Genomic DNA, 27,624 nt, shown 5'->3' with positions numbered 1-27,624 from the left:
AAGGCTTGTTCTGTTGCCAAAGCTTGAAGTAAACATTTGTTTTACTGGGTCATTGTGAAGAGACCATTGCCTACAGAGTCACAAAGACTTTCTCTTCAGTGAGCCATTTTCCAGGAGAGACCCCACACTCGTCTGCCTAGAAGTCCCAGAACGGTGAGCATAAATTGACTTTTGATCCAGAAAAATACTTCCTGCTACAAATACTGGGTGCCTGGAAAATTGTTAAGACTCTGTCTTTTATTTAAATCCTTCAAAATAATTTCTGATTAAGATGCCTGAATTAGTAAACTTACTTATATATAGACCCTCAGTTACAAAACCAATTTCTCAAAGCAAAAAAATCATTAATGTATCAGGCACTTATGACAATAATATTAGATCTAGATCACTCCATAAAAATATTAACAACTTTACAAAGTAAGATTTTAAAACACACACATACACACACACACACACACACACACACACACACACACACACACATGTTCCATACCTTTAGCTTGGAAAGACATCTTACTCTATGGGTTTCAGTTCTTTTCTTAGTTTCTCCCATGTTGTTCTTCTGAGTGTTCCAAGTTATTTATGTTTTAAATCTTGATATTTCTTAGTTCTATCCTTTTAAGAAGACAAAAAAAAATCCATTAAATTACTGACAAAATCATAAGTTGTCATTGTTTTGAAGAAAACACTGAGTAAAATAATCAGAATCTATTGTATTCCAAAAATACTTGGGAAACTTTGATTCAGATCTAGAAAATAATGACGTTAGAGAAGATCTAGCTGTTAATTTTCCATTGAAAAGTTACATCAAATAACTGTATTTACTCCTTAGTGAGATTAAAGCTACTAGATTAATATGTTATGGTTCCCTTGCAAAATAATGATCTCGTGGTTAAAACAAGCTTTTCATTTCTTTAGCCAAAACAAATAGAACCAAGTGAGCTCCTTGGACTTACATGAAAATGCTGCTTTTAAGAGCACACAGACTTTGATTTGCGTTTGTGCTAAAAATCTGCTTCAGAGCCTAGCACAGCTCAAAAATCTCTATTTGGCCAGGCTCCCTCTTCAAGTTCTTTGCGTTCCAAGACTTCCCTGGAGTCTCAGGAAGGGAAACGCTTTCTGGGGCACTGCTGATTCACAGAAACCTGGGGAGACATGGAATTTTAATCATGGAAATTGCCTAAGTAAAAATAACAAATAATCTATGATCTGGAAAAAGAATCCTTTAATTGCAAAGCAAGATGTGAGGTTTAGGAGAAGGCAAACATATGAGGGCAGATCTATATGTGTACTTACCTGTAGAGTATTTAGGCACACATTTTTATTTGTAAGCCTGAAAGAAGCCCTTAACTTTATTAAATTCTACTAACCCCATGTCAAAGATTGTGTCTGTGTCTTGAAACTAGTACAATATTTTGTATTAAAACTGAAGTATTTCACTCTAAGTGTTATAATCATCTACTTAAGACTGATATCTTAACAATAAGCTTGACATTAATTTTTTAAAATCCTGTGAATGCTATCCATTTAACAATTCATCCTGATTGACACTAATTTTTAAAGACCTAAGTGCTGTACCTCTATAAATGTGTTGAATCACACTCCCCCTATAAACATTAAGGCAATAGTCACTGAACAATTATGTATAAGATCTGTTCTCTTTATTCATTCTCTCACAGGTGCAATAGAATTTTTTTGAAAGTCTATTATTTACTAGTCATTGTACTATGTACTATAATTCATCAGTAAATGAGGCAGACAAACTGTCCTAAAGACTGTTGTACCTGGCTGGAGGAACATTATGCTCTGTGGAAGGTACTTGGACCAGACCACAGAGAAGTTATAATTTTACTGGGAAAGGTAAAACTTTTCAATAAAACAAACTGGAGTAGAATTAGTGTGTCATCTAATACAAATTGGCATGTAAGTGGTGAAAAGATTCATATATCATAGAAGAAAATTATGAGAGATACACTTGTCAATTCTGAGTGGCCATACAAATGAACTCATGCTAAATCCTCACACAAAATTCCAAATCACCTTAACTGTAATACAAGTACATGGCACTTGTTTGGGGGAAAACTAACAGACTAGGATAATTTTTTTAGAAGAATAGGAACTGCTGTTATTTGGGCCTCCTCTGTCTCACAGCTCCTTTTATCATACACCTCTTGACTGCCCTCATTCCTACTTTTTCATGCATTTAGAACCCAACCTTGCTTCCCTGTCTTTTTTGCTTCTATTCTCTCCTTCCCTACATCTGAACCCAAGGTAGTCACCCAATTATACAATAGGAGAGGGAGAGAACTTACCCCTCTTCTTTGGCAAAACTGTCTTCACTCTCTCTAGTAGGTAAAAGACATAACTATTCTAAATGCTGGTGTTTCCTGTGTTGTTGATGGATATACAAAGTTAGTGCGACAGAAAATTGCTGTGTAGAGGAATTCTGCAGATCCTTCTATGCCTGGTGACACTGTGTAGCAATCTAGAGCTGGTTTTATTTCTTTCAGAGCTTTGTTTCAAAATGTTTTTACTTCCTTGAAAGAAGTTTTATAAGCAATTCCCTGGACTAAGGCTTGAAGCTTGGAAACAATTAAATGTGATTAAATGAACACTAACCTTTCCTTCATTTGCCAATTTGCTTAGTGAAAATGTCTAGCTTTTCAGACACAGTTTAACATTTAATGGCGGAAAACAATAAAATGAAGAAATAAAAACACCTATTTTGTTAATTTAACAAAATACACGAAATCCAAAGTAATATCACAATCACAGTCAAGCACTTTGGCCCCAAATCAGGGAATGCACACTTTGTTTCTTCATATCTTCTCTGCCTGGTGAGTGACAGCCCTGTGGACAGGCCCCTTTTGTTAGCACAGAATTGTTTAGACGGGGACTTCTGCTCCTGGGACCACAGCATCAGGGACAAATCCCCTTCAGTCATCACTGCTAATGAAAACAACTTGCTCCAGTTTAAGGAAGTGGTGAAGCTTTACTTTGTCTAACTCTGAACTTTCAGCAGCAGCCAGATATTCGTCAGTGCTCATTCTCAAAGAAACATGCTTGAGTTTCTTCCATGTCTACCGGTGGTTTTTGCTTTTCATGCGCATTTATTTCTAAATGTGGTAAAAGCATTTGACAAAACTGTTAACTACATGCAGTTACTAAAACTTTCACTTTGCTTGTCAGAAACGTTAAGCCCATTGAACAATTCCACTCCCGGGCTGCTGCCTGCCAGTTGCCAGCCCCTAATGACATGTCTCAATCATAAGAGGATATGTCTTTTTGTTTTGTTGTTTTACAAAACAAATAATCTTGTGCTCTTCGCCCAGCATTAAGTATATAAACATGGTGTTTTATCGCTGTAAACCACCTGGGGAAAAGGCATACATTAAATGCTATACTATTGAATTAACAAAATAAAGATTTTATCATGGCAAAACTAGTAGTACATACATGAAGAAGACTTAGAAGAACGTCCTTTCCCTGGGACAAAAGAGAGGGTCATGCCAGCAAAAATCTTAAGAAAATTTTTTATTTCCAGAATCTCCAAATGGCTTCTACTTCTGCAAGAGAGGACAGCTTTCGGGGTGGTTCCCTGCTGAAATAATTTCAACCAATACTAATCCAAGAAGTATGTGCCAATGAAGGGTTTGTAGTATCAACAATGACATTTTGTGTGATGCCTACCAAATTCTGTTACTTATATTAGTTCCCACTCATCAGAAGCAAAGAATAAGATTAGATTCTGTATATCAGTCTTACAAATACCAGTATCTGTTTATTTCTATGTCCAGAGGAGGTACCAGAAATGCATCACTCTATGCAAAACTAGAGAAACTTAGCTGACCATAGACTATTAACTGTATGCATGATTTCACTATGCAAAGCAAAGAGTGCAAAGCACAGAACACAGGTAAAAACCTTCACCAGCAAACCAGCAATAGGAAGACCTACCCCATTACTTTTTCTAACATTCTAATCTAACTTTGATTATAGACCAAAGCCATAAAGTTGAAACCTGACTCGATTTAGAATCGGTTGTGAAGATCATCATTGCGCCTTCTCAGGCCAAGTAATTCTAGAGAATGATCAGAGAATTATAGAAGCAGCCAAGGTTTTTACACTTGCAGTTTAAACTGTTTCATTTCTTTCCATGTTTATCGCACTTCTCTTTTTTTGCTTACATAGACATAGTTTGGGGTACAAAAACATGTTCCTTCATTTAACTGTAGCAAATAAACACTGATCTGATCTTTTTTCTTATAAAGATTTTCATCTGTTTATAAAGCTCCCAAAATAACTGAAAATCCACTAACACATTTAGATTTTTACCAAATCCATTTATTTATAAATTTGTGCATACACATTTATAAATACATGAAGGCAGCTGGATATGGTCAAAATGTCAAACCTTGAAGTCCAGTTAGATAGGGTTTAATTCTAGTTTAGTTGTGAGTTGGCAGCTGGATATGGTCAAAATGTCAAACCTTGAAGTCCAGTTAGATAGGGTTTAATTCTAGTTTAGTTGTGAGTTGTTTAAACTCTGTGAGCCTGTTTTTCCTTCTCTGTATGTGGGAATATTTATGCCTACCTTGCAAAAATGTTATAAAAAATGAGTCTAAAAATTTATATAAGACCCCCAGCAAGACTGCTGAAATAAAAAATAGTCACTCTGTAAATGGTAATGATTATTATTCACTCATTCCACAAATATTTATTAAGGCTCTATTACATTCCAAACACAGTAGTTGGTGCTAGGGATACAAAGATGAATACAGACATGCTTGCACTAGAAAGGTCTCACAAGCTGTTGAAAAAGATAGATAATTAAATTATGACAATAGTTACTAACATAATGGCAGACATATAGATAATTAAATTATGACAATAGTAACATAATGGCAGACATTTTGAGCTAAGTAACAGGAAGAGACAATTAATGAAAACTATTCATTTAGATGGGATATAGTAGTTCTAGTACATGAGCTTTGAAATGAGACACAACTACTTTGAAAAACTTTAAACTACCTTTGTGATTTTGAATAAATCTCTATCTACACATTGAAGAATGTCTCTATATCTGTCAGGGTCCAAACAGGAAGATAGACACTGGTAGGTAGAGCAGTAGAGAAATTTAATATGAGGAACTGTTACAAAGGTGTCTGAAGAGACAAAAAGCCATTCTGAGGATAGTGGACAATCCAGAGATTTACACCAGTGGGCAGTCACTCAAACTCCCAAGACTGTGGGGCTGAGTGCAGGTACTTGGGCCGTAAAGACTCACAGCCACTGCCAGAGGCACTGCTTAAAGTGAGGAGCAGGAGAAACACCCTGGCTTTAGATTTTTTTCCCAGCCCACTTATATATTTGTTCATTCACATCACAGATATAAGCAAGCAGCTAGACATAGTCAAAATGTCACATCTTGAAGCCCAGTTAGTCTGGGTTTATTTATTGAATGATCTCAAAGTCTTCAAAATACAGAATATGAAGAAGCAAATTTTCCTAAAGTGGCTATATCACCAGATTGGAAACCCAAGCTCTAATATGATATATGCAGTGTGATACCATATTTGTAAAACTGTAATTGAAGATAATAATAAAAATGTAAGCATTTTTATAGTACTTTCTGTATTCCAGGCACTGTTTAATGAACTTTGTAGATGTCAATTTTAATTCTTATAAAACCCACCCCTATGTTTATAGCACCACTATTTACAATAGCTAAGCTATGGAAACAACCCAAATGCCCAAAAATAGATGACTGGATCAAGAAGATGTGGTACATATACACAATGGAATATTACTCAGCATTCAAAAAAGATAAACTCATGCAGTTTGCAGCAACATGGATGGAGCTAAAAGGGATCATGCTCAGCACAATAAGTCAGAAAGAAAAAGAAAAATACCAGATGGTCTCATTCATAGCAGGAATTTAGAAAACCTAAATAAGGGGCCAGGAAAAAGACTAACTGATACAAAGTAAAAATCAAAATCAATAAGCAACTATAAACCAGAGACACACTGGGAGGGGAGAGGCAGGGAGAGGAAGGACTAGGGTCAAAATAAGGGGGGGTGCAATTGTATGGGGAATATAACCAAAATGAAAATGCATACATTGTGCAAAAATGAAAAATGATGTAAGAATTATATAAAATAAAATTTTTTAAAAGTTGGAAAAAAAAACAACCCTATAACATAGGTAATTGATCCCAACTTTTAAAAGTAGGGAATTACATGTAGCAACCCAGTTTTCCCAGCACCATTTATTGAACAAACTTTCTTTGCTCCAATGCATAGTCTTTGCTCCTTTGTCAAAGTTTAGTGGACCATAAATCTGTGGGTTTATTTCTGGATTTTCTATTCGATTCCATTGGTCTGTATGTCTGTTCTTGTTCCAATACCATGCAGTTTTGATGACTATGGCTTTGTAGTATAGTTTGAAGTCTGGGAGTGTGATGCCTCCATTTCCTTCTTTTTTTTTCAGTAGAGCTTTGGCTATTCGGGGTTTTTGGTGATTCCATATGAATTTCATCAATAATTGTTCTATTTCTTTGAAGAATGACATTGAAATTTTGATTGGAATAGCATTGAATCGGTATATTGCTTTTGGTAGGATGGCCATTTTAATAATGTTTATTCTTCCAATCCATGAGCAGGGGATGTCTTTCCATTTCTTTGTGTCTTCTTCTATTTCTTTTAACAGTGTTTTATAATTTTCTTTGTATAGGTCCTTTACCTCTTTTGTTAGATTTATTCCCAAATATTTGATTTTTTTTGTTTCGATAATAAAAGGGATGGTTTTTTTTATTTCTTCTTCTTCAGATTTATTGTTTGTGTATAGGAAGACTACTGACTTTTGCATGTTGATTTTGTATCCTGCCACTTTACTGAATTGATCAACTCAAAATGGATGAAAGAACTAGACATAAGACCTGAAACCATAAAATACATAGAAGGAAATATAGGTAAAACACTATGTGATTTGCATATCAAAGACATCTTTACAGACACATCACCCAAAGCAGTGATAGTGAAGGCAAAGATAAACAGCTGGGACTACATCAAATTAAAGAGCTTCTGCACAGCAAAAGAGACAATAACAAAAACAAAGAGAAACCCCACCAACTGGGAGAACATTTTTGCACCCAACACTAATGATAAAGGACTGATCACAAAAATCTGCAAAGAGCTGATGAGACTCAACAACAACAAAGAAAATAACCCAGTCAAAAAATGGGCAGAAGAGCTAAAAAGAAACTTCTCTGAAGAGGAAATGCAAATGGCCAACAGACATATGAAAAAATGTTCAACATCACTTGTAATCAGAGAAATGCAAATCAAAACTACCATGAGATACCATCTTACACCAGTGAGAATGGCACATATTAAAAAAACTAGCAACAACAAATGTTGGCGAGGTTGTGGAGAAAAAGGAACTCTCCTGCACTGTTGGTGGGAGTGCAAACTGGACAAGTCACTATGGAGAGCTGTGTGGAGATTTCTTGACCTACTAAAGATAGAGCTTCCATATGATCCAGCAATTCCACTCCTAGGTATTTACCCAAAGGACACAGAAACATCAATTCCAAAGAACACCTGCACCCTATGTTTATAGCAGCACTATTTACAATAGCTAAGCTTTGGAAACAGCCCAAATGCCCAAAAATAGATGACTGGATCAAGAAGATGTGGTACATATATACCATGGAATATTACTCAGCATTCAAAAAAGATAAACACATGCAATTTGCAGCAACATGGATGGCGCTGGAAGGGATCATGCTCAGCGAAATAAGCAAAAAAGAAAAAGAAAAATACCGGATGGTCTCACTCATAGCAGGAATCTAGAAAACTTAAATAAGGGACCAGGAAAATGAATAACTATAAGAAAGTGAAAATCAAAATCAACAAAAAACTATGAACCAGAGACCCTTTTTGGGGGGTGGGGGCCGGGAGGGGAGGGATTGGGGTCAGAATGGGGGGGCTGCAATTGTATGGGGAATATAACAATAAAATTTATTATTTAAATAAAAAAAAAGTAGGGAATTAAAGGACAGAGAGGTCAAGTAACTCGTACAAGTTCACACAGCTTTGAAGTGATTGAACCAGAATTCAAATCTAGGTAGTGTCGTAGACTCTACCCACTTAACTGTCACCACCACCGGTGGTGGTGGTGGTGGGGATGTTGCATATGTTTACTGGTGTATTTACTTATAGGAAATACTAAGGATAATATTGATCTTTTATCAATTAATTTTTGTATTGAGGTAATTTTGGTTTACAACAATGTATATGACTTAAGGATATAGGTTGAAACCTCTTCAAATATGTTATCACACCACATCCACCACTAAAGCACCAGTAATCTTCCATCCTTTCTTCCCCCACCAACTTCACTTCTGCAGTCAGATTGCTAGGATTTGTTTGGACTTGCTTTTGTCTGTTTCTTTGCTTTGTTTTTTTATATTCAACAGATGAATGAAATCATCCAGAACTTATTTATTTTGCCTATCATCAGCTCCAGTTCCAGTCATGTTTTTGCAAATGGCGAGATTTCATCTTTTTTTTTAATATAGCTAAGTACTATTCCACTGTGTATACAGGCCACAACTTCAACTCTTAGCTATTGTAAATAGTGCTGCAATGAACATAGAAGTGCATATGTCCATTCCAATCAATGTGTTTATATTCTTCGGATAAATACCTAGGAATGGAATTGCTGGATCATATGGTGTATTGATATTTATTTGTAATTGTAGTGCCAGCAAGGCAAGGGGTAGTTTCTCTGTGGATCTGGGCAGGTGGTTGAAGGAGAGTACTGGAGCCCTCAGTAACTCTTTCAGGCTTTTAATGGTCTTTCTACACCATTTGTAGTGAGGCAACCAGATGCAGGGCAAGCAGGGGCCCAGGGAGCCAGGAGACTGGCAGACCTCCCAGCCCCCGCTGAATCTTTACTATCTTGCTGGGCTATCTCTGGCTGTCTCTCGTAGCTATGCCACCACCATTCTCCACTGCACACCGTCCTCTGTAACGCAGCCCTTATAGGCTCAGTCTCTCAGGTCAGTTGTGCCCACTTACACAAACCCTTGCTCCTAAGCAGCTCCCGCATTCAAAGCCATTGTCCAATGGTGTAAAAGCCTGATCATCACTTACCCTACAGTAATGTTTTGAGAAACCCTGGCATTTCACAGGGGCTGGGCCATACTACATTCCTATTAACAGTATATGAGGTTTTCTTTTTCCCCACACCCTGGCCAACACTTCTTATTTCTAGTCTTTTTGATATAGGCCATTCTCACAGGTATGAGATGATGTCTCATTATAGCTAAAGAAGAATCTTGAAAATGGTTATCTGGATGGGATTATGGTTATTTTGTTTTGTTTCTCCTTTGAAAATTTCTGTGCTTTTTTTTTTTTTTTTTTTTGGTGGGACCCTTGCCGGCGGCCGGGGAACAAACTGGCACTGCAGAAGCTGCAGGCAGCCTCGCAGCCCAGCACTCAACCGCTGCGCCACCAGGGGAGGCCCTGTGCTATTTTTTATAATGATGGTAGGCATCATTATATTTTCTCCAATTTAAAAAAAAATAAGAAAGAATGTGCATTATTGGAATTGATTCTTTAAAAATATAGTTAGATTGCAGCACATTTCTAATCCATGTGATTGCTGTGTTTTTTCACTATTGTTGCCTTTTTTCCTTGTTTCTCTGTTCATTTTGCTTTCATGGAGAACTGTGGGCCTCCACATTTCTCTTTCTTCTCTCCGATTATTTGGGCTATAATTCAACAAAATGGCCTGGGAATTAGAACTGGAAGGTGCTAGAGTCACTAAGAACTTCCCAACTGGCTGCATGTGGTTATAAGTCACAATGGTATCCATTCCTATGTCTACTTTGGCGGTAGTAAACAAAACAGTTGTTTAGGTTATATGAGGAGAACAGTTTGGAGTGCTGGATAAATATTAAGTGAGATGCTCAGGGACTTAAATTAATCAAATGAGTGTGTGCATGACTCGCCTTGCCTTCCGATTACCTCTCAGCTGAATACCACTTGTAAGCATGGTGCTTCACATCACCAGATAATCTTAAACTTGCTTATTTAAGCAAGTTTATTTATTTAAACCTCTGATGGACCACTGGATAAAAAGAGGAAACATGAAGAGTTTGGGTGTTAAAATATAATCTGATGGAAAGCATGAAAAACATTAGAAATTTCCCTCAAGATTGCCTTCATCTGGGCCTCCCCGGTGGCGCAGCAATTGAGCGCTGGGTTGTGAAGCTGCCCGCAGCCTCTGCAGCACCGGTTCCATCCCCAGCTGCTCCCTGGCCACCGGAGGAGGGTCCCACATGGCGCACAGACCTCTCCTGCCGCCTGCTGCTCCCCTCAGCAGTGTACTTCGGGCCTTCTGCCTGCTCTGCTCCCCGCTCTGGCTCTGGTGAATTCTCTCACCCTCCCGCGCTTCTGACTGTACCCAGTGCTTGTATAAATAAATAAATAAATCTTAAAAAAAAAAAAAAAAGATTGCCTTCATCTGAGTGATGCTTCATCTACCTATCCAAAATTTTGACCTACTATTTTATGGTAGCCTGGTTCCAAAACCAATTTTTGGAAAGAATGGTAAATTATATCTAGATGAGCTTTGTTGTGTTCAGAGAAATACTTGCAAATAATGACATGAAACCCATTCTCCTGTTTCCTCAATTTTAAAGAAAGTGTAAAAATTCCAAACATTATGATGCCAACTTTTTTCTTATTTAATACATTAATACCTGTAGTAATTGAGTACTAATCCACGTTATAAAATATTTACTCATTGTAGCCAAATACAACATGTCATCTTTGAATTTCTTTCTTAACAGGTTATGCTTTTGCTCACATCAATTTAAAATAAGGATATATCAAATGTTATCATATGTTAAATAATATAAGGTGACAAGAAAAATTTTCATACTTAATGTTATAAAATATAAAGTTTCTAATTATCTATAAAGTATTGATATAAAAGAAAACATTTTGGATAAAATCACATATTTTTAAAAAATTTTAATTTGTGCAAATTTTTTTAAAATCCTACATAATTGTAAAAAAGAATCATAAGTGAAAAGAGATAGATAACTGAAGGCTCCACCATTGACTGAGGGAGAGATCAATCCTCCAAAAGGAGGGACACATGCTATCTTGACAAGTGTATATGGTTTCCCTTGTCCTGTGCAAGATGTGGTGTCTTTTCTTGCAAAGATTAAATTGATCTCAGGTGTCTGGTATGCATGTTTGTGCGTTAATTATTCAGTCATTGACATGTAAAATGTATTCTTTTCTATCTTCATCAGAAAAATAAAGTACCAGAAGTTGCTTATATTTCATTTACAGAGATGACTGTGATAGGGGAAAGAGAGTGTGTGAAGGTTATGGCAGCCCCCAAAGGAGAATCACAATAGTGAAAAATCAGGAGATTTCTAAAGTAAGGCCATGCTGTCTATTGCTAGACTGGAGTGACTGCTAATCTAAGTTCAAATTATTCCTGTAAATTAGTGTGAACCACGTGTTTTTTGGAGATCAGGATACATACATCAAATAAGCTGTCACAGAATTTCTTAACTGTGACATTAATACATTAAAAAAATATAGTTGTGGAAAGTATGTAAAAATCACATGTTCTAATAACATGTTGAGAGGCACTATTGGTTAACTATTTTCTTTCTTGAGTGTAATCAAGTAAGCACAGCCAATGTGAATATGTCAGACGGTAAATAGAAGTTTTGCCTGAGAGAATCTGTTAAAGAGGCACCTCTCCTGCCTTCCTGTGACTATGCAGGTGCCTCTCCTTTTCTGTCTCTTTTTCCTCATAAACCTGTCCTTTTAAAATGGGGGGTGGGGGGAAGAGAGAGAGAGAGAGAGTGTTGTTCAACTTATTTCTTCCTGTCAGGAGATAATCATATTGCCTTGGGACTGATAAAAAACATGCCAAGTTGAGCTATGATGCAAACTAATGCCTGTATGTGCATTTCATCTGCATCTGAATCTTGAGTGACCTGATTCTCCCTCTGACAAAGATGGAAGTCCAAAAAATATGAAAGCTAAGGAATAGTCAATGCCTCATTTCCTATATTTGGTACTAGGGTGCTGTCCCTGTATCTTATTTTGTCTTTGTGACATCATACCAATACATAAGAGGTGGATAAAATACAGGTACAGGGCCTCCTTGGTGGTGTAGGGGTTAAGTCTTAGTGCTATCACGCTATCACCACTGCAGCCTGAGTTTGATCCCCGGCCAGGGAGCTTACCCACATATGGCACAGCAGACCTCTCTTGTCTCACCCACTGTTCCCCTCAGTAGTGTATTTCAGTAAATCTGCCTGTTCTGTTCCCCACTCTGTCTCTGGTGAATCCTCTCACCACCACCCCATACCTCTAGTCGACACCCCAGTTCTTCTATGCATTAATTAATTAATTAATTAATTTTTAAAAATACAGGTACATCCTTTTGCATAAAGATATGGAACCAAGGGGAGATGAGCTCATTTAAAAGCTTTAGGAGTGATCCTGTACACCTAATGTCTGTTCTACCTCCTAAGTAGTTGTTGAATCAACTCATTCTTCTTTCATCTCCTTTACCATCACCCTAGTCTAATTTGCCATCCTGTCTCATGTGGTCTCAATATTATCTCTTTTATTTAGTAGGGGAAAACAGTTCCTTCTCCTTTATTTGATTGTATACTTTCCCCCATTCTGTGTCTGTGAGTCATATTTGCTCAATAAACATGTATTATATGTCTGATATACACAGAACCATCTTCTAGATGCTTGAAGGTTAGGTAGCTTTAGAAAGCATGGCATCTGCCTATGGCTTAATAAGAACTCTATATAAATATCTTTAAATGCTGTGCCAGTGCATGAGTTAAGGGTGACAGTACAGGTCCTGGGGCCAGATTACCTTGATTTGGATTCTGATAAACACTGTCCAGCTATGTGCCCTGAGGAAATTGTCCAAAGTGATTTTCCTTATCAGTAAAATCTAACAACAAACCACTTCAGGTTTGTTGTAAGAGTCAAATAGTTAGCATGTGAAACATACCTGGAATATAGAAAGTACTCAATAAACATTAGCTACTAATGTGAATGGAGGAAAAGATCATTTTTGACTTAGATACTCAGAGAAGGTTTCATGAAGTAGCACAAGTTGAACTCAAAAGGTAGAATTTAGACAAAAAGAGTGAAGGAAGATGGAGCCATTCGGGCAGGAAAGTGAAAGAGAAGTTTCAGAAGCTCTGCATTTCCACCACAAGTAAATAGGATACAGGTCAAAACTTTATGGTGGGGTGACTGGTAATGAGCAAGACCACAAAAATGCCTGTTGATTTCTTTCTCCTCTTGGTCGCTCTCTCATCCTCACCTCTCCTGCTATTTCTAAGCTATTTTTCTCTGTGTGTAAAAAGACAGGGCTGGATTAGATGGTGACATTATTTTCCAGGTGGGGAAACTAAACCATCACCATTAAAAGGGTCACTTAAGGTCACATACAGGATATTTGCAGGAGCGAATCATCCTCTTCCTGACTCCCAAAGCAGTTCTCTCCTTTGCATTCTCTTTATTCTCTCCTTACCAAACCCAACACGTGCATGCATACACACACACACACACACACACCCCTGCACATTATTTTGCATCTGTTTATAGGTAAACAAATGTGCATCCTAAAGTGAACAACTAGGAGTAATGATCCCACTTTTGTCTAGATGAACCCAAAGGAGTGATGGGTGTCAGGCCAAAGAGATGACAGTGATCCTGTAACCTACTATTTGGAGCATTTTTTTTTTTTTAATTTGGCACAACCACAAAGAATTCCTCATGCAACCCAGTTGTGACAAATGCTACTAAATGACAAAAAGGAAGGAGAGCTGATCAAAGTCCTGTATGGGCTGGTCCAAAACTAGTGATTTTTCTCACTTGGTTGTTCAGTCAGTTATATATTGAACTTCTTGTCTTCCTCCGCCCTCACCTTCTTCAATGATGTTATCATTTAGAATAGATACATGAGAAAAAAAACTGAGGAAAGGGGGCGGAGCAACATGGCGGCGAGGAGACGCTGCGAGTAAGATCTCCCATTAAAAAAAGTGAATAGGGAGGAAAAGCGGCAGGTCCCAGTGAGAAGTGGGACACGGAAGATAAACGGGTGACGCCAGCGAACTGCCCGAAGAAGAAAGTGGCCATAAAAGAGGACCAGAAGGGAGGGAAGCGCAGAACCCTGCTCCCTCCCCCGCCCACAGAGGCGGCACTCTCCGACCGGCAGAGAGGAGGAAACAACAAACCAAAACGGCCAACAAGAACAAACGACGCAGCAAGCGGAACTGTGAGTGGACAGGAACTATTGCAGCCACCACACCCCGTGAACGGGAGCTGAGGCGAACCCTGCAGGATCCGCCGCAGCGGTGAGCGAACGGCTCCTGGCGCCATTAGAGAAGAACAAAGACCCCGGGAGACTCGCACACAGCCCGGGCTGCCAGTAAGCTGGCGCGGAAACGCGGCGCGCTCGGGGAACTTGAAAAGCAAGTGCAGACCAGGATCGCGGCTGCCCAGGTCCCCGCGCCTGCGACCTAGGCTTGCGGGGAGACGACCTAGGCTTGCGGGGAGACGCGCGGAGGTCCTCACTGAGGTGAAGGTCCCTCCCTGAGTGAGCAGGAACCAGGCGCCCAGGCACGGGAGCTGTGCAAAAGGCGCCATTCCCGCGCCACTGAACTGGGCTACAGCCCGCATCCTGGAACTGAGGGCTTTGAACTGAGACCCGGGGCACGAAAATTCGGGGCGTGGGTTCTCCACGACGGTGGGGCACAAGGCAGACACAGCACCCCAAAGCTGTTGAGGTGTACCCTACCATTCCCGCTCTGTTCTCTATCCCACGGGGTGGGGGGAGGCGAAAAACAGCCCCCCAAGGCCAATAGGAGAGATCTCTGGCGCCACCTAGCGACCAGGAAAAAAAAAAGTCACTAACACCCTATAAAACAGGACATTTCTTAAGACTGCTTGAAAAGGGCAGAAGGTTTCTGGAGGACCCAGTGGCCAGCCGGGAAGTTATTCCACGCCAGGCCCCTTCCGACCAGCAGTCTGAGCCCACAGAGGGAGCAGGCACCCACGTCCGGGGCAGACCGGGGACGCAGAAGAGTGTGCCTGAAACCGGAGGCGCAGGGACTGCATCCCGCTTCGCCATTTGAGAACAGGGACATTTCTTCAGTAAAAACTGCCTAAAACCAGCAGAAAGCTCCCCCAGAAGACAGAGATGGCTCCTGGAAGAGCCAGAGGGGAGCGGAGAAGTTCACCCAAGATGTCAGTCAGTCCGAGCAACACAGTGTCCCAACGCATACGACAAATTAGAAAACAGACAGTAGGGAGTAGAAGAACCACACGCAACCTAACAACTCCTCAGGAAAGAAGCACACCACAAAAAGAAAACCACTCCCCAGATTGCAACGACAGCAACTTGGAAGAACTTCTGAGCCTTCCAGAAAGAGAATTTAAAATTGCCATGATTAAAAAGTGATAGATCAGAAGAAGGAAATTGAGTCCCTAAAGAGGGAAGTAAGAGAAATGCAGGAGATCAAAGAATTAATGGAGGAACTAAAGAACTCTGGGAAAAGCAATGAAAGCAGAATAGATGAAATGGAAGAACGAATAAGTAATCTTGAAGACACAGAAATAAAAAGAACCAAAACAGAAAAGGAAAGAGAAGTACGAAGGAAAAAGAATGAAGAAAGACTTCGGGAACTATCTGACTCCATGAGGAAAGGAAATATAAGAGTTATAGGAATTCCAGAAGGAGAGGAGAGAGATGTAGGAACAGAGAAAATATTCATGGATATAATTGAAGAGAACTTCCCAAATGAGAAGAAGGAGCTGAAAATTGATATACAAGAAGCAAGAAGAACACCAAACTTCCACGACGAAAGGAAAAACACAGCAAGACACATAATAGTAAAGCTCCCAAGAATCCAGGACAAGGAAAAAATAATGAAGCTGACAAGAGGGAAGAATCAGATAACATTCAAAGGAAAACCAATCAGGCTGACATCAGACTTCTCTGAAGAAACACTACGGGCAAGGAGAGAGTGGAGGGACATAGTCAACAGACTCCAAGAAAACAGATGCCAACCAAGAATACTCTATCCCGCAAAGCTCTCTTTCCTCCATGAAGAAAGAATATGGACCTTCCCAGACAAAGAGAAACTCCGGAATTTCATTGCGACTAAACCCCCACTCCAAAAAATACTACAAGGAATCCTAAAGCCAGAACCTCAGAGGGACGAATAACAACGAAAGAAGACCAAAAAAAAAAAAAAAGTTATTAAAAGAATAAATAAATAAAATCAAAGGAAAGACAAACATAATGGCAAATACAGATGCTAACATATCAATATTAACTCTAAATGTAAATGGACTAAACTCTTCAATAAAAAGACACAGAGTTGCAGCCTGGATTAAGAAACAAAACCCAACCTTTTGCTGTCTCCAGGAAACACATTTAGCTACAAAAGATAAAAATAGGCTCAAAGTCAAAGGATGGAAAACAATCCTACAAGCAAATGGGCCAAAAAAGAAAGCAGGAACAGCTATACTTATATCAGATAAAACAGACTTCAAACTCAAAAAAATAAAAAGAGACCCCAATGGTCACTACATTATGATTAAGGGGACAATACTTCAAGAAGAAATAACACTCATTAACATATACTCACCAAACGAAAGAGCACCAAAATATATCAGACAACTGTTGTCCTGTCTGAAAACAGACATCAGAGAAAACACATATGTAGTGGGAGACTTCAACACACCACTATCAACAATGGATAGATCAACAAGACAAAAAATAAGTAAAGAAACTAAAGCTCTAAATAAGGACCTAGAGCATTTGGGCTTAACAGACATCTATAGAACACTAAACCCAAAAAAAACGGAGTACACATTTTTCTCAAGCGCACACGGATCATTCTCCAGGATAGATCACATACTGGGGCACAAGACAAACATCAACAGATACACCAAGATTGAAATCATACCAATCATCTTTTCTGACCACGAAGGCATCAAACTAGAAATAAATCATAAAAAGAAGGCAAGGAACTATCCTACCTCATGGAGATTAAAAGCCACACTACTGGAAGACCACTGGACTAACGAGGAGATCAAAGAAGAAATTAAAAAATTCTTTGAATTGAATGACAAGGAGGACACCAATATCCTAAATGTATGGGATGCAGCAAAAGCAGTAATAAGAGGAAAATATATAGCAATAGAAGCTCACATCAAAAAACAAGAAAGAACTCAAAGAAACAACCTAATCTCGAAGCTCAAAGATCTAGAAAAAGAACAACAAAAAAACCCCAGAACCAGTAGAAGAAAAGAAATAATAAAAACAACGCAGAAATAAATGAAATTGAAACTAAAAAAACAATCCAAAAGATCAATGAAACCAAGAGCTGGTTCTTTGAAAAAATAAATAAAATAGACAAACCCCTAGCCAGGCTCACAAAGGAAAAAAGGGAGAAAGCACAAATAAACAGGATCATCAATGAAAGAGGAGAAATCACAACGGACACAGCAGAAATCAAAAGAATAATCAGTAACTACTATGAACAGTTATATGGAAACAAGTTCAACAATCTAGAGGAGATGGACAAATTCCTACAACTCTACAATCACCCAAAGCTAGATAAAGAAGAAATAGAACACCTAAACAGACCAATTACAAGCAGCGAAATTGAAATGGTAATTAAAAACCTCCCCAAAAACAAAAGCCCAGGACCTGATGGATTTACAAATGAATTCTACCAAACATTCAGAGACGAATTAGTGCCTATCCTTCACAAACTCTTCCAAAAAATTGAGAAGGAAGGGACAATACCAAACACGTTCTATGAAGCCAATATTACACTAATACCAAAACCGAATAAGGACAACACAAAAAAGGAAAACTATAGGCCAATCTCCCTAATGAACACTGATGCAAAAATCCTCAATAAAATTTAGCTATCAGAATCCAACAATGTATCCATAAGATAATTCACCACGACCAAGTTGGATTCATTCCAGGGGCACAAGGATGGTTTAACATCCGAAAATCAATCAACGTTATCCAACACATCAACAAAAAGAAATATAAAAACCATATGATAATATCAATAGATGCTGAGAAAGCTTTCGACAAAGTGCAACACCCATTCATGATAAAAGCCCTTGAAATTCTTGGGATACAAGGAACATACCTCAACATCATAAAGGCCATCTATGACAAGCCAACAGCCAGTATCATTCTCAATGGTGAAAAGCTGAAAGCAATTCCATTAAGATCTGGAACAAGATAAGGATGTCCACTCTCACCACTGCTTTTCAATATAATACTGGAAGTCCTAGCCAGAGCAATAAGACAAGAGAAAGACATCCAAGGAATCCAAATAGGAAAAGAAGAAGTCAAACTATCACTATTTGCAGATGATATGATAATATACATAGAGAACCCCAAAATCTCCACAGAAAAACTAATTCAACTCATCAATCAATTCAGTAAAGTGGCAGGATACAAAATCAACACGCAAAAGTCAGTAGCCTTCCTATACATAAACAATAAATCTGAAGAAGAAGAAATCAAAAAAACCACCCCTTTTATTATCGAAACAAAAAAAATCAAATATTTGGGAATAAATCTAACAAAAGAGGTAAAGGACCTATACAAAGAAAACTATAAAACACTGTTAAAAGAAATAGAAGAAGACACAAAGAAATGGAAAGACATCCCCTGCTCATGGATTGGAAGAATAAACATTATTAAAATGGCCATCCTACCAAAAGCAATATACAGATTCAATGCTATTCCAATCAAAATCTCAATGGCATTCTTCAAAGAAATAGAACAATTATTGATGAAATTCATATGGAATCACCAAAAACCCCGAATAGCCAAAGCTCTACTGAAAAAAAAAGAAGGAAATGGAGGCATCACACTCCCAGACTTCAAACTATACTACAAAGCCATAATCATCAAAACTGCATGGTATTGGAACAAGAACAGACATACAGACCAATGGAATCGAATAGAAAATCCAGAAATAAACCCACAGATTTATGGTCAACTAATCTTTGACAAAGGAGCAAAGACTATGCATTGGAGCAAAGAAAGTTTGTTCAATAAATGGTGCTGGGAAAACTGGGTCGCTACATGCAAAAGAATGAAGCTTGACCACTACCTCACACCATACACAAAAATCAACTCAAAATGGATTAAAGAACTAGACATAAGACCTGAAACCATAAAATACATAGAAGGAAATATAGGCGAAACACTACGGGATTTGCACATCAAAGACATCTTTACAGACACATCACCCAAAGCAGTGATAGTGAAGAGAAAGATAAACAGCTGGGATTACATCAAATTAAAGAGCTTCTGCACAGCAAAAGAGACAATAACAAAAACAAAGAGAAACCCCACCAACTGGGAGAACATTTTTGCACCCAACACTAATGATAAAGGACTGATCACAAAAATCTGCAAAGAGCTGATGAGACTCAGCAACAACAAAGAAAATAATCCAGTCAAAAAATGGGCAGAAGAGCTAAAAAGAAACTTCTCTGAAGAGGAAATGCAAATGGCCAACAGACATATGAAAAAATGTTCAACATCACTTGTAATCAGGGAAATGCAAATCAAAACTACCATGAGATACCATCTCACACCAGTGAGAATGGCACATATTAAAAAAACTAGCAACAACAAATGTTGGCGAGGATGTGGAGAAAAAGGAACTCTTGTGCACTGTTGGTGGGAGTGCAAACTGGTCCAACCACTATGGAGAGCTGTGTGGAGATTTCTGGACCTACTAAACATAGAGCTTCCATATGATCCAGCAATTCCACTCCTAGGTATTTACCCAAAGGACACAGAAACATCAATTCCAAAAGCACCTGCACTCCTATGTTTATAGCAGCACTGTTTACAATAGCTAAGCTTTGGAAACAACCCAAATGCCCAAAAATAGATGACTGGATCAAGAAGATGTGGTACATATATACCATGGAATATTACTCAGCATTCAAAAAAGATAAACACATGCAATTTGCAGCAACATGGATGGCACTGGAAGGGATCATGCTCAGCGAAATAAGCCAAAAAGAAAAGAAAAATACCGGATGGTCTCACTCATAGCAGGAATCTAGAAAACTTAAATAAGGGACCAGGAAAATGAATATAAGAAAGTGAAAATCAAAATCAACAAAAAACTATGAACCAGAGACACTTTTTGGGGGGGTGGGGGCGGGAGGGGAAGGATTGGGGTCAGAATGGGGCGTTTGCAATTGTATGGGGGAATATAAAAATAAAATTTAATATTTAAAAAAAAAAAATAAAAAAAAAAACTGAGAAAAAAAAAAAATAGAATAGATACATGAAATCTTTTTGAATTTATTATTCTGAGTAGGTCGCAAATTAGCTGTTACACAAAAGGGCTTTGATTAATACAACTTAAAGAAAGAAATAAAATATAGATTGATTCAAAGACTTTATTTTTTTCAAACTTTTCACAAAAGGTCATTAATAATTATGATTCATCAATCACTAACTGAAGTAACTAAATAACATTTTACTTATATTACTCATCAGGCCTTAATTCTCAGTTTGTGGAAATGTACCTTTCTTCTGATGCATCATACAGTGACAGAAAAGTTCTTGATTATTAAAAAAAGCTGTAATTGTAAAAAATAAATGTAATTTCCTAACTTTTTTTTGAAAAATCATTGGCCCTGCCAACATCCAGAGAATTAATTCAGCATCTATTGGTAATCTATTAACTCTTTCCTGTCAGCTGGACTAGAATAAATGGAACTACCTGATGGGACTAATTCCAAAGTATTGGAATTAGTATACTAATTCCAAACTAATTCCAAAGTATCATTCTCAAAAGGTTTGTCGTTTCCTACATTCCTTCATAATAAGGTAATAAGGGAGAGCCTGTTTTAAATGTACTTTCATATATTGAGAAAGCTCAATAACTATGTGCAGGTTTACTGCTACTACATCAGCCATTTAACAGATTGCCTTATTCTTAGGAGGTATTTAATCAAGAGATAGAGTGGACAGTTTGTAAATTTGCACCACAAGCCTCCAATCAGGCTAAAACACTTAAGCAAACCATGTTAAACATACACATGATAAGCACTTGCCATCTTGAAAGACTCAAATAGTCCTTGTTATTTACCTTTTTTCTCTTTATTTTATATGAGAGAGAACAGGTTAAATCAAAGACTAACTTCTATGAAAACATATCCCTTATCTCCATTTTATCGTCTCTCTTTCCCCCAACTCTTCAGACATATCCCTTGAGGGCTGCGTGCTGCAACCTTTTTAATGCAAGGGAGAAATGTCAATAATGGGCATTTCTATTGGCAGGGACATAGGCCAGAATTGCACAAGATTTTGCAATACCTTTCAAATCACATCTGTTAGGAAGCCATTTATACTGTCTACATGTACAATGTGAATATTAGCCAAAAAAGGCCAAGGAATAAAGTCAAACATCTTTTTTTTTTATCTGATTGCTAATGTTCTTTATCTGATAAAAATTACTGCTGAAAAGCAAAACCACAATGAGATACCATCTTGCATCTCTGAGAATGGCCCATATCAAAGAGACCAGAAACAACAAGTGCTAGCAAGGGTATGGGAAAAAAGGAAACATCTTACAGGGTGGGTAGGAATGTAGACTGGCCCAGCCCCTACGAAAAGTAGTATGGAGGTTTCTTGAAATATTAAAAATAGATCTACCATATGATCCAACAATTCCACTCCTAGGTATAACAGAAGAATACAAAACACAAATGCAAAGGGATTTATGCACTCCTGTGTTCTTTGCAGCTTTATTTATAATAACCGAGTTATAGAAACAACCAAAGGACCCAAAGACAGATGAGTGGGTTATGAAGCTGTGGTATATATATATATATATATATATATATATATATATATATATATATATATGAGAATGGAATGCTACTCAGCTATAAAAAAGAGATAAACTTGCCATTTGCAGCAGCACAGATGGAACTGGAGGGGATTATGCTAAGCACAGTAAGTCAAAAGAAGAAAGACAAATATCTCATGGTTTCACTTATATGTGGAATATAGAAACATAAAACAAAGGGTTAGACAAAACCAAACCAATAACTAACCCCAGAAATCTAGTATAGAATTGAGGCTACCAGAGAGGGAGAAAGTGGAGGGAGGACACAGGGGAAGTGGCACAGTGGACTGTGGTGAAGGGCTCTGGGTGACTTGGTAGTGGGTTTGGTGTGGTGACAAACACCTGAAAGGTATGATCCTCTACTTCTGAATTCTATACAGTGTCGTAAACCAATAGTAACTCAGCAAAAAAATCTTACTGTTGAGCATTGAAAATCGTAATGTTTATAATGAATTCATATTTTTTTAAATTAGGTAATGCCATTTATTCAATGACCATTTGTATATAGCATTGATATTAGGAGTTAAACAATTGCACGTGCTGCCTTTCAGAGTTTCTAGAATAGGAGTCATACAAAGAATCCCAAGGGAATACATAATCCAAGGAATACTCTTCTCCCTTCATCCCTCCAAGTCATAAACCCAGTGTCCCCAACACCTGGCCTCAAGGAAGCCTAAGGTATAGCTCCACCTGACTTACTTTCCATGGAGCTCTACACCTGGTTCTATTCTTTCCTAGCTGCTATGAAAGAAATCTAGTTAATAAATTCATAATAATATATTGCTACACTCTAGTTTTTAATTTAATATGCTCCTCCCAGGCAGACACATATTTTCAGAAAGATCTTTTGTTAGAGTTTTTATAATTAAAATTACTGGCTCACATTAGGAATTTCATCACACAAGAAATCAATGAAGAAAATATATTTGATTTGTAAAACCTTTTAAGATCCTTCATATTTTATTTTAACTTAAATGAATATAGCAAAAATTATATGCATAATACATTATATGTATTACATTAAATACATTATATGCCAATGTATTTCAACTCCTCAAGTTATATATAAATAAGATCTTTTTTTAAGAAAGGTAGCAGTTTGAGCTTTGAGATTCTGCACTAGTCTTTCTGTGTACTGAATCTAGATGCTAGTTACTCTAGCCCTCATCTCTTTAATGACTAAATGCAGTACTGCTTCTAACTTTTCTTCATGAAGTCAGTGTTGAGAATAAATCCCTTTCTTCAAAATCCCTAGTTCACTTATGTGGAAAAAAATTTTCTGATCCATATTCATAAAAAACAAATTAATCACCCCATAGAAGTGAGTAAATGGTACTTTAGCTCAAAAAAAACCCTAACAACTATAACCACACATTTAAAAATAAGGTTAATTTTCAGTCTGCAGTTATTTGAAGCTCTCTTTGATTTTAGTCTGTGTGTGTTTTGTTAAGTATAATGGCAGAATTTTCTGAGGTCATGACTTTTCATAGTCCAAATTCAGTTCATTCTTCATGTATATTCATATACATATGTATGTGTGTATATGTATATATATTTAGGCTAAATGTATGTGGAAGTACCATATTCAGATGAACCCTACCTCTTTCTTGCTTTATAATTTATTATGCATCTGTTAGAGCAGTGTTTCTGATATAATTATAGTAGGTTAGAGATAGATATTGGTCTGAACTATTCTAAAATTATATAGCCAGACAAAGAATAAGGGGTTTATCTGCAAAGAGACCACAGATTCTTTTTTTCTTTGATCTCAGACAATAATAACTCTACTCATTCATTTTAAGGACATAGCTAATCCTGAAAATTTCAAAATCATTATCAATATGTGACAATGGATTCATAGTATCACATTAAGAACAATAGTTTATTTTAAATCAGTTGTTGCTATATCATCACAAAAGCCAAGTAAACAAGGCAGAATGAAAAGCATATAACTAAAATGTATTTTTTCATTCTAATTCTTGAATCACAATTTATGCTTTCTTAAGTAAATTAATTGATAATATAATTTAACCTGCTGTTAGCTAAAATGTGAATTTACCAAGTAACAAATAGAAATAGTATTATTTTAAATATACAAATATTCTCATTAAATACACTTTATGGAATGTAAAATTTATAAATATTGAGTCCTGGGCTTATTTGGATTTTTATTACCACTTCCTAATAAATGTACAGAATATATTAAAATGTGAATACATTTTTAATGTATTCTGGAATTGAAATATATTAATAAAGACCAAATTCCAATGATAAAGTAGTATTACCTTATAATTATACAGTATAACTCAATACAATTGCCTTAGAATAGAGATTAACAAATCTATGAAATATGTTTTATAATTGTGAAAAATATATTCATGAAGAATACAATAAGGGGAATGTTTGTAAACATTTGTATAAAATATATTCAAGAAGAAAATATTTATATTCACTTAATGCTATTGATAAATTGTGTTTATAGAAAATCATATACAGAAATAAGCTCATGCAAATTAATCCTTAAAACAATATTTTTGATAAGCTAGTACATTTAGAAATAGGCTAATCCACACATGGTTTCCAGTGATTTGACCTTTGAAAAATTTGCTTGTCCATAATACTGTGGTGAAAGAGTAGAGTAGTATGTATTGAAGAACAGCCAAATACAGACACATTTTTATTGACCATAGGCAGTTGACCAAGTTGTTGACCAAGTTGCACATTGACAGTGGATTATTGTGCCTAAAAGAATTGGCATTTGACAATATGTACAGTCAATTCAAAGCATAATTGCCAACTATGTGACTTTGTAATGAAAAGATATGATCCCCCAAAGAAAACATATGTGGAACAATGGCTGTATTTTATCCTCGTTTCAGCAAAAGCCACAGGTATCTTCCCAGCACTGGTAAGTACCTAGTCATAGAGTTTAAAGCAATTTTCCCTTCACTGGAATTTGCCTTATATGTGATCCAGCCTGCAACATCATCAGATACTGTATATCCTGAATTTTGCAAAGATGTAACTGAGGCTACCTGCTCTACTCCACTGTGAAAGCAACATCCACATTTCCCAATGTACTTCATTTGGAAACATAATGAGCTAAGAAGTCATTGGCCATTGTGCCATTAATAATAGCTTCATTGTATTTCATGACAATGACCGATGTTAAACCACCCGCAAAAGGCAGAGCATTTCCTTTACCCCTTGGGGAGGCTTTTAGTACTATGACTGATTTCATGTTCAGACTTATTTTAAACCACAGGGTAAAGGTCACTATGTAGAGCCCATTTGTCAAGACTGTATCATCAAGAATGGTTTAAAATACAGAGGAATTGTCATTGTTTTAGTGACTTGAATTGGAAAAAACTTGATTGTTCAAAGTGAAGCAACCAAAGAAAACTTGATTGTTGTCAACGATGCACAAATTAGCCTGTTTATCACCTTCCCTAGTGCAATTTACTTGGTACCTACATGGGGCAAACCATTGGGTAGTTGGAGTAAAGAGACTGACTTGGGTTATTTCATCAGCTTGTCTATCTCCATTGGCAGTCACTGTCTGTGCTGCACTATTAGTGCGCCTTATAGCCCATCAGACACACGTACTGTTCATGTGCCTATGGTTGAATAATAGTTGTTCCCCTGGGCCTCCCTGGTAGCACAGGGGGTTAAATGTCAGCACTATGAGGGAGCTAATCCACATGGTGCAGCAGACCTCTCCTGACTCGCCCGCTGCTCCCCTCAGCAGTGTATTTCAGTCAGTCTGCCTGTTCTGTTCTCCACTCTGTCTCTGGTGAATCCTCTCATCCCCCACACCTCTGGCCTGTTCCCCAGTTCTTGTATGCATAAATAAACAAATCTTTAAAAAAATAATAAGTTGTTCCCCTGAAACCCAGCACTATGGTTTTACCTTAATTTTACCCCCAAAAATCCTAGTTAGGGCTGAGATTAGATGTTTGCTAATGTACACACTGCTAGGCAGTACACCATGTAGATTCAAGAAATTCGTGCAAAATAAAATATGACTGAAGGCTGGTCTTGCTTCTCTGTATCCTGTTTTCAGATTGCCAGAATAAGTAGTAATTTTCACATGTCATCCCCCATTCTATTACCACATGTGATGAGTTGCTGAGTTTTGTTGATTTTACTTTATAATATCTGCTGAATCCATCCACTTATCCTTAAATTAATGGTCATCTATTGTTTTGATTTTCTAGCACCCTTTATACTTCCTTCTGTTTTCAGAAGCTTTCTACTGAATTTTTAAAAACTCATTAATATATGAGTCTGTCCCTTTCTAGATGGGGAAGCAGTAAGACTTGCATTTTAAGAGACACTGTGACCTAGTTTTTATCCAATGGAGGAAACTAGTCTGACAGAATTAGTCTGAAAAGTAGAGATCAGAGAAAAAAGATGGATAAAGGGAAATATCAGGAGTTAAAGTTATAAATTAGAGTTTAGGGATTCTGTTGTTACTAAGGCCTGTATGAAATTTTCACTACTTTATGTTTCTGTTACAGAAGTCAACAAATTCTCCCTTTACTGTGACCTGGTTTGAGTTACACGCCTATCACCTGTAACTAGAGTTGTGAGTAATACATAGTGCAAGCCAACGTGGTACACAGCGTTCCTTCCAGCTTGTCTCCCCAGATGGACCTGGCTCTCGGTGAGTCATTCCCCAAAATGTGAAAAATAAAGTCCTCAATCTTATCATGCTTCTAAGGCCTTATGTGATCTGACCCCAAGCTACCTCTCACGTTTCATCTCAAATCATTCTATTGTCCATGCATAAACCACTGCATTTTCTTCACTTCCTCAAGTATCAGCCAGTCTGGAAAGCTCTTACTTCCTTGTTGCCCTGCCACCCTTCCCATCTCCCTAACTTCTGCTCATCCATGCATGTTACTTCAGGAGGTCTAATCTAACAACCTGGGCTGCATTCCAATTCCTGTAATATATTCCTGGTCACCACATGCTTAATGTAAATAGATTTAAATTGACCATACCTTTCCTATGTTTAAGTCTGCTCAAGTTTAAGTTCCATCAAAGGAAAGATTCATTTGTCTCCCTCACCTTTGAATCACCTCTCCCCTCCCCTACTTCCCTACCTTCATCCCTAGAACAGAAGAGATGCTATTAGTACTGGCTGAATTGAAAATGAATTTTAAAATTCAAATGAGGTGTTTTTTACATGTCAAATTTTCAAAGCTCTATTTTATACTCTATACTGGTAAATATTTTTCATTCCCTGATGATGGATGTGTAAATAGATAGTATTTTAGTGACAATTCATTGGTAGGTAGGAAATCTTTAAAAATCTATATAGCTTTTGACATGGTCACTTCTAAAAAAGATTAACCTAAGAAACAAATTATAGACTAAAGAATGTGCAAAGGAATATTTATCTGCTTTGTTTCAGTAATTATTTAGTACTGTATTTCAGTTAAATACAAAAAGAATCATAGAATAAAAACCAATGCTCAACAACAGGAGTTGTTTGTTTTATACATAGTACACAGTAGAATAAAACATGGCTAATTTAAAATTATAATGTCATTACTGATATAGAAAAATGTTCAGAGCAGGTTATCAATAACAAAAGGTGGGGTACAGAAAGGTT

At 37.3% G+C, this 27,624-nt stretch overlaps 1 protein-coding gene and 1 long non-coding RNA gene across 5 annotated transcripts in view; one reads left to right on the top strand and one right to left on the bottom strand.

Moving 5' to 3' along the window:
• SLCO1A2 (solute carrier organic anion transporter family member 1A2) overlaps window positions 1-27,624 on the bottom strand; it is a 96,311-nt gene that overhangs the window by 40,415 nt on the left and 28,272 nt on the right. Inside the window, exons 1-3 of one of the 4 annotated variants that reach the window (XM_037514257.2) lie at window positions 2,313-2,456; window positions 957-1,145; window positions 494-615 (exon numbers count right to left, since the gene is read on the bottom strand). In XM_037514257.2, the coding sequence (XP_037370154.1) occupies window positions 494-553 (60 nt within the window). In that variant the 5' untranslated portion in view covers window positions 554-615; window positions 957-1,145; window positions 2,313-2,456. Of the gene's footprint in view, window positions 1-493; window positions 616-956; window positions 1,146-2,312; window positions 2,457-27,624 lie in introns of those variants that run through there. The other 3 variants (XM_054696403.1, XM_037514258.2, XM_037514259.2) reach the window with 3 other exon arrangements.
• On the top strand, window positions 66-26,665 carry LOC129145981 (uncharacterized). The gene is made up of 3 exons (XR_008552250.1): window positions 66-153; window positions 3,545-3,634; window positions 26,525-26,665. It is a non-coding gene; the product is annotated as an uncharacterized LOC129145981 (long non-coding RNA).

This window comes from Talpa occidentalis, unplaced genomic scaffold (assembly GCF_014898055.3).
Source record: "Talpa occidentalis isolate TD23 unplaced genomic scaffold, MPIMG_talOcc4v2.1 talOcc4.16, whole genome shotgun sequence".
Classification (NCBI taxonomy): Eukaryota; Metazoa; Chordata; class Mammalia; order Eulipotyphla; family Talpidae; genus Talpa; species Talpa occidentalis.
This window is presented reverse-complemented; position numbering and strand designations above follow the sequence as displayed.